This window comes from Protobothrops mucrosquamatus, unplaced genomic scaffold (genome assembly GCF_001527695.2).
Source record: "Protobothrops mucrosquamatus isolate PMUCROS unplaced genomic scaffold, P.Mucros_1.0 scaffold14, whole genome shotgun sequence".
In the NCBI taxonomy this organism is placed as follows: domain Eukaryota; kingdom Metazoa; phylum Chordata; class Lepidosauria; order Squamata; family Viperidae; genus Protobothrops; species Protobothrops mucrosquamatus.
In genome coordinates this window covers 23,084-31,090 of record NW_015386401.1, presented here as the reverse complement: position 1 = coordinate 31,090, position 8,007 = coordinate 23,084, and the positions used below count along the sequence as shown (strand labels likewise).

Below are 8,007 nucleotides of genomic sequence, written 5' to 3'. Positions count from 1 at the left end.
AAAAAAAGCCAAATTATTAAAAAAAAAATAACCCTGAGATTGATTTTTAAACCGATCAATATTTTTATTTTTTTTAAAAAAGAGTTATTAACAGCCATCCTCAAACAATTATTTTCCCCAAGTATGTAAGTTGATATCACGGCCCAGTAAAAAGGCTAAGTAAGATGAGCTGGGCAAGGGAGTCAAAACACAGGAATTCGTTTGCTCTGCTTTAAATGTTGGTCTCCTTGTTCTACATCAGACATGTCAAACACAAGGCCCGGGGGGCCGGATGCGGCACGCGAAGTGGTTTCATGTGGCCCGCGAAGCCATCCTGGAAACAGTGAGGGAACGGCCCCCGCTGCCTTGGCCCTGGCCCAGGCTGGCCGGGAAGGAGCCAATGTACAATTTTGTGGTGGCCATCTTGGCACTTGCCCCGGTGGACCATGCTTTGGCACTTGCCCCAATCCCACCCCCTTCTGCCAGAGACCCTCAGATCTGTCCCACTCCTACCCAGGCCCCCACAGGCACCCTTGACCCGAATGATGTAGAACTGGCCACGCCCACCCAGTAGACCACACCCACTCCATCCACGCCCACCCAGTAGGCTGCACCCACTCTGGCCACGCACACCCGGCCCCCCAAGGGCAACCACAATACTGATGCGGCCCTCAGTGAAACTGAGTTTGACACCCCTGTTCTACATATTGAAAAGAGTAAAAATAGGTTGGGAGAAAAGTGGAAACCTGCCGAGCGATATCGATTTTAGTACTCTAGGGCAGTGATGGCGAACCTTTTAGAGACCGAGTGCCCAAAAACTGGACCCACCCCCGCTCCACCCCCTGTCGTGCCCCCCCTTCAGCCCCACACTATCCCCCACCCCACCTGCCCACAGGGCCACTCACCGCCTCCAGGGCCCACCACAGATCACCCAGGCAGCCCAGCAGCGCCATGGCGGCCACGTGCCCTGCAGCATCAACTGTGCGCAATGGGGCGTGAGGGATGAGTCTTGTCTACGCTTCCTGGCTGCCATGTCCTTGGCTGCACTGCTCCGCGTGGGCCACACTCAGGGGCGACTCCCCTTCAGGGGGGCTGCTGGTGAGGAGGGGGTCGTGGGGGGAGGCGAGGCTGGGGCAATGGCACGTGTGCCCACAGAGAGCGCTCCGAGTGCCGCCTCTGGCACCCATGCCATAGGTTCGCCACCACTGCTCTAGGGCGATTACAGCCCAACATTTGCCTATGGATTTTCCTTGGGGAAGACAAGGAGAAGGATGGAAACAGAGGGGAACTCACTGTAATTCAGGACGAGTAAGCACAGACAAACAATAAAGATTATTTTTTTCTGGCCTCTGTGTTTACAAGAAGCAGCTTAAACCGCAGATTTGTGTTTTTTTCCGGAAACACCCCAAACTGTCTGCACTCACAACCTTGGAAGCATTCCTGAGACTAAACAGAGGACAGACACAGAAAACCCACTGAATTGTGACTGCAGAGTTTAATTCGAGCCTCATATATGAGGACCATAAGCATCAGTTTACATTGCACTGGTATTCCTTACTATAATCTGCATAAGTGAGGGCCAATTTTGTCCAATGGTTAAAAACGTTGGCCTGGAAGCCCAGAGGTGATGAGTTCTAATTCCACCTGAGGCATGAAAACTGTCTGGGTGACTTTGGGCCGGTCACTCTCTTTCAGTCCACCCTGTCCCAGGGAAGTGCTGTAAAAAAAATAGGCCAAGGCATGACAGGCAGGTCAAGATTTATGTAAAAAAGATGCTGAGACTCTAGAAAGAGTGCAGAGAAGAGCAACAAAGATGATCAGGGGACTGGAGGCTAAAACATACAAGGAACGGCTGCTGGAATTGGGTATGTCTAGTTTAATGAAGAGAAGGACGAGGGGGGACATGATGGCAGTGTTCTAGTATCTCAGGGGCTGCCCCAAAGAAGAGGGAGTCAAGCTATTCTCCAAAGCGCCGGAAGGCAGGACAAGAAGCAACGGATGGAAACTAAAGGAGAGAAGCAACCTGGAACTAAGGAGAATCTTCCTGACAGTTAGAACAATTAATCAGTGGAACCACCTGCCTCCAGAAGATGTGAATGCTCCAACACTGGAAGTTTTTAAGAAGAGACTGGACAGCCATTTGTCTGAAATGGTATAGGGTTTCCTGCCTGAGCAGGGGGTTGACTAGATGACCTCCAAGGTCCCATCATCATCATCATCATCATTAATATTACCTCTAGAACGTCAATCCTTGGGTGCTCACTAGGGAGAACACTAAGTTGCCACAATGGTTTTACAATAATACAGGTAATCCAGTCATTCATGTGGTGACCATTCAAAGTTACAATTAAAGTGACTGCAACAAAGTCACTCAAGTGACAAAGGGATTTATGACCACGTTTGACACTTATGACCGTTGCAGCATCCCCGGGGCGATGTGATCAAAATTCAGATGCTTGGCAATTGGTTCTCATTTATGACAGCTGGAGTGTCCCGGGGGGGGTCACGCGATCCCCTTTTGCCACCTTCCGGCAAGCAAACTCAATGGGGGAAGCCAGATCCACTTAATAACCGGGTTATCAACTTATCAATGGCAGGGATTCACTTAACAATTGAGGCGAGAAAGGTCGTAAAACCGGGGATAAACTCAACTTAAAAAACGGTCTCACTTAGCGACAGAATTTTGGGGCTCCATTGTAGCTGTTAAGTCAAGCACTGCCTGTGCAACTTTTCCTTCTTGCAAACAGGAGCCGTTTTATCAATGTAACTATATATCAGGGGTGTCAAACTCAATTTCATTGAGGGCCGCATCAGCATTGTGGTTGTCCTCGGGGGGGGCGGGTAGGTGTGGCCAGGGTGGGCGCAGCCTACTGGGTGGCCGTGGCTGGAGTGGGTGTGGCCTGCTGGGTAGGCGTGGCCAGCTCTACATCATTCGCGTCAAGGGTGCCTGTGGGGGCCTGGGCAGGAGTGGGACAGATCTGGGGGTCTCTTGCAGAAGGGGGTGGGACCGGGGCAAGCGCCAAGGCATGGTCCACTGGAAGAGCCTGCCGAAACCCCTCCCCCGGAGCCCATCAAGCCAGATATGTGAAGTAGGCGAGGGCCATTTGCTGGCCACTTCCAGGCGATGGTGCATTTCTTCATTCCTCACAAAGGGTGACACCTCCCCAGCATGCACCCAGGGGGCGAGGACGACGCGGCAGGGGCTGGTCCCTTGATGTTTCCAGACGGCCCTTGTGGAGCTAAGACTGAATGCGTTTCAGCATAGATGGCCACCACAAAATTGTACATTGGCTCGCTCTCGGCCGGCCTGGGCCAAGGCAGCGGGGGCCCTTCCCTCATTGTTTCCAGGATGGCTTCGCGGGCCACATGAAACCACGTTGCGGGCCGCCTCCGGCCCCCGGGCCTTGTGTTTGACATGTCTGCTATATATACTTATCGATCAAGAGCGAAAGGCCAACCGTTCGGAGGCTTTCCGGAGAAGCAAAATGCAACGGGGTATCCATTTTAAAAATAAAACTCGTTTATTGACCATCGGCTGCTTTTTGTTTTAATGGAAGGGGAAGGGAAGAGTTCCCTGCATTTTGTCCCTTTCCCCAAAGTGGCAAATTAACACAGATATGACACCCAGCTTCACAACATCAAACAAAAGAATTGGGGGGGGGGGGAGAGAGAGAAAAAAAAAGCATAAATGAGCACTCACTTGTGGTGCCTTATCTGTTGTATTGAAAACCTCTTGGCTGGGTCGTATTCAAGCATTCCTGGAAAGGAAGAAAAACAGGGCAGGAACTGGATCAGCTGGGAACCGAGGCACAGACAACTGGTAAAGGAGAGGGCCAAAATCCTCCTCCTCCCTCCCCCCTCCAAGGAACATGAAAGAGTGGCTACGCTTGGAATCCTGGGAGATGTAGTCCGAACGTATCTGGTGGGTACCATTATTGGGGAGGGCAGCTCAATATACAGGAGCCTCATCCAACAGGAATGAGCTTAAAAAGTTTCCAAGAACATTTCAAAACTTTGTTTGGGGAGAGGCAGGCATAGGATATACGCTTCACCTTGGCTGTTCCCAAACCAAAACACACAACTCTTTCTTTTTAAAAAAGCACCTGCTGGACCCAACTAGTCTCCCCGGGGGCTGTTTCTCCAGCGAGTGGCATTTGGTGGTACATTGCTCCTGAAGATGGGGGCTCCATTTGGATGAGGAATCACAGTGGACTTCTGCTTTCATATGGATCTTGTCTGAATGAAAAAAAGGGCCAGGGGTGACATGATAGCGGTCTTCCAATATTTGAGGGGCTGCCCCAAAGGAGGGGGGGGGGTCAAGCTATTCTCCAAAGCGTCTCAAGGCAGGACAAGAAGCAACGGATGGAAACTAATCAAGGAGAGAAGCAACCTAGAACTAAGGAGAAACTTCCTAACACTGAGAACAATTAACCAGCGGAACAGCCTGCCTCAAGAGGTTGTGGGTGCTCCAACACTGGAGGTTTTAAAGAAGAGATTGGACAGCCGTTTGTCTGAAATGGTATAGGTTTCCTGCCTGAGCAGGGGGTTGGACTAGAAGACCTCCAAGGTCCCGTCCAATTCTGTTAATCTGTTATTCTGAGTCCACTTAATCCCTTGACCAAGCCATCTGAGCTGAAGTGGTGAATGCTCCAACACTGGAAGTTTTTAAGAAGAGACTGGACAGCCATTTGTCTGAAATGATATAGGGTTTCCTGCCTGAGCAGGGGGTTGGACTAGATGACCTCCAAGGTCCCTTCCAACTTTATTACTATTATTATTATTATTATTATTATTATTATTATTATTATTATTATTATTATTATTATTATTATTATTATTATTATTATTACCACCACCACCCAGCCATCAAACTGTGCATTTTGGTTCTTGATCACCCGGACAAAGAATCAAATGTCTCTTCTGAATTTTCAAGATTCTCGAGGCACGCAGAGAGGGGATCAAGCTAGCTGGGGCGTTCGGCAGGCAAGATATAAAAAGAAAAAGTCCAACGGGCCAAGACTTGGGTCAATTAAAGTACCGCTGTTTTACACTGCTTTGCAGAACCCAAAACAAGAAAATTTGCTTTTCGCCCCCAGCAGGCCCAAAGTGGTTCAGAGGGCCAGCTAGTAAATGCCTGCTCATTCCATTAACTCCCTTCTTCTTCTTCTTTTTTCTGCAGCACTTCAGCATTTGCCAAAGAGGTTTTGGCTGCAGGCAATGGTGGGACAAAATAATCGAGTGGGTTAAGTGCTGTGTGAGGCCACCATCGGCTGTCGCTACCCTTCTGTCCAGGCCATGTATTCTGCTCAGCAAGTAAGGTGCTTATCTTGTGGAAATCTTCCGTGCTCTATTGCTTCAATTTCCTAACTCGCTAGAGTCAAATACATTTTTGAGCCTGGTAAATACAGTCTCTGGTAAACGCCCTTCTTCAATTTTCACTGAGGGCCGTGCTGCCTGGGGGATATTGAGAGTAGAAGTCTACACATCTGAACAGAAGCTAAGCCTCTTTGGGGTCCTCAACAAAGATTTTCTGATTGCTTTTTAAAGGCGAGAAGATGCTAGAAAGGGCGCAGGGAAGAACAGCAACCATAATAAGGGGTCTGGAGGCTAAATTGTACAATGAATGGCTAAGGCAGCGTTAGGCAACCTTGCCTCTTTTATGACTCGTGGACTTCAACTCCCAGAATTCCTGAGCCAGCCACGCTGAGGGGACAGGGAGAGGTTTCCATGCTGAGCCATGCTGGCTCAGGAATTCTGGGAGTTGAAGTCCACCAGTCCTAAAAGAGCCAAGGTTGCCTACCCTTATCCTAGGACGAAGATTAAGAGCAGGGGTCTTCAAACTTGCCCCTTTTATGACTCGTGGACTTCAACTCCCAGAATTCCTGAGCCAGCCATGCTGAGGGGAAAGGGAGAGGTTTCCAAGCTGAGCCATGCTGGCTGAGGAATTCTGGGAGTTGAAGTCCACGAGTCCTAAAAGAGCCAAGGTTGCCTACCCCTGGGCTAAGGGAACTAGGTAGGTTTAGCCTAAGGAAGAGAAGGCGTAAGGGTGACATGACAGCTGTCTTCTAGTACTGTCACAGAGAAGAAAGGATTGACCTATTCTCCAAACACCGGAGGACAGAACACAAAGTCATGGGTGGAAGATGATTAAAGGGAGACCCCAACCTAGAATTAAGGAGAGGTTTTCTGAGTGAGAATGATTAATCAGTGAAAAGGTTTGCTTCCTGAAGTGGGGGGGGGTGCTTTATTGCCGGAGGTTTTCAAGAAGAGACTGGACAGCCATTTGTCTAGGACAGGGGTCTTCAAACTGGGCCCTTTTGTGACTTGTGGACTTCAACTCCCGGAATTCCTCAGCCAACGTGCCTGGCTGAGGAATTCTGGGAGTTGAAGTCCACAAGTCACAAAAGGGCCAGGTCTGAAGACCCCTGGTCTAGGATGGTATGAGGACTCCTGTCTTGGGCAGGGGGTTCGACTAGAAGACCTCCAAGGTCCCTTCCACCTCTATGATTCTATGAGAGAAGCTTAAACAACTGACTCTCCTGTTACTGGTCTCTTAAAGAACGCAAGCAGCTGCCCCTATGATCGGTGGGCCTGGCTCGACCAATTCACCTTTCCCAATATGCCAGATCTACTGGATCTATTCCGAAGGCTTCAGCAGGATCAGAAGATGTCAGGATATGAACCAGAATTCATATACAGGCATACTGCCTGATCCCTATTTATCTGCCTCGTAATCCACTTAGTCTAGTATTCTTTACTGCGTTTAAATATTTCCCAAACGTGTCTAAAATCAGGTTGACTCTCTCAAGACACACCCCTTCATTTAGAAGCAATTAGTGCTTACTTTGCTACTCTCCACAGGCAGCTTCTGGCCTCTCCCTTCTTGGTTAAATTTTTACTGGCTGCGCATAAACGCCTTTAAATAGTAACTTGGGAAGCACAATTAGGTTTTAGACTGGAAATGGTGGTTGTTTTTTTTAAAAAAGATGTGCCCTCGTTGCAAGGGGTCACCAGGGCTTCTATCAAGAAACAGCATCGGGGGGGGTGGGTGGGTTTCACCCCGGGGCAATTAAAGCTTTTAGAGAATAACTAGATTTGATCTTTGGCTAACGAACTGGCCAAATATTTACCACGGCAGAGCAGAAACTGCTGCTGGCTCCTTTGTGGCGTCAGGAGCTTCCCACACATCTATCTGGCTGGGGAGAGGACTTTGATCTCCAGCTTTTTCTTTTCCACTTGACACACCTTTCATGACTGCAGTTTGTACTCCCCGAGGGCCTTGGGAGAGCAACCAGTGTTCCCGAAACCCAATGCAGATGGGCTGGGCGGTTCGGTTCGGTTCCCTTTGCTCCAGGCCAGGCAAGGGAAGAGTCATGCACTGGGGGAAAAAAATGCATGGGGGGGAGGAGGAGGAGGAGGGGGAACCCCCTGAAGCCATTAGAAACTTGCAGGCAGTAGCTTGCCTCTCCGTGCATGCAAAATGTTGGAAGTTCACAAAGGAAAAAGAAAGGAAGGCTTCCCTTTCCGTTGGTCACCTCTTCCCTTTAAGAAAATAAAAAAGTAATCTGCCACTAGGAAAAGAAAAAGAAAAGAAAGAAAGCTTTCTGTTTAGTCCCTTCTTCACACTGGCAACTCAGCTTCTTAGTTGGGAACCGCAGCCGAGGCCCAGAAGGGCTGTCTTGAAGAGGCCCCGGTGGCTTGCTTCTCGCTGCTTATGGGGCTCGTTCACAAGACACCTTTGAGCACGCAGGTCATGACAAGCGCAAGGAGGAAGAGGCATCAATTGCTTTGCCTTCTCCGTCTAGCTCCATTTTTCTCAACCTTGTGAACTTTTAAGATGGGTGGACTTCAACTCTCTCCCCCTCCCTCCCTCCCCTCTTCTCTCTCTCCCCTCCCTCTCTCTCCTTTTCTCTCTCCCCTCCCTCTTCTTCTCTCCCCTTCTCTCTCCCTCCCTTTCCTTCTCTCCCCCTCCCTCCCTCCCCTCTTCTCTCTCCCCTCCCTCTCTCCTTTTCTCTCCCCTTCTCTCTC

At 49.6% G+C, this 8,007-nt stretch overlaps 1 protein-coding gene across 1 annotated transcript in view; it reads right to left on the bottom strand.

Annotated features, from left to right (window-relative positions):
• STK11 (serine/threonine kinase 11) overlaps window positions 1-8,007 on the bottom strand; it is a 51,750-nt gene that overhangs the window by 31,289 nt on the left and 12,454 nt on the right. Inside the window, exon 5 of the mRNA XM_015810710.1 lies at window positions 3,680-3,737. Within this exon, the coding sequence (XP_015666196.1) occupies window positions 3,680-3,737 (58 nt within the window). The remainder of the gene's footprint in view (window positions 1-3,679; window positions 3,738-8,007) is intronic.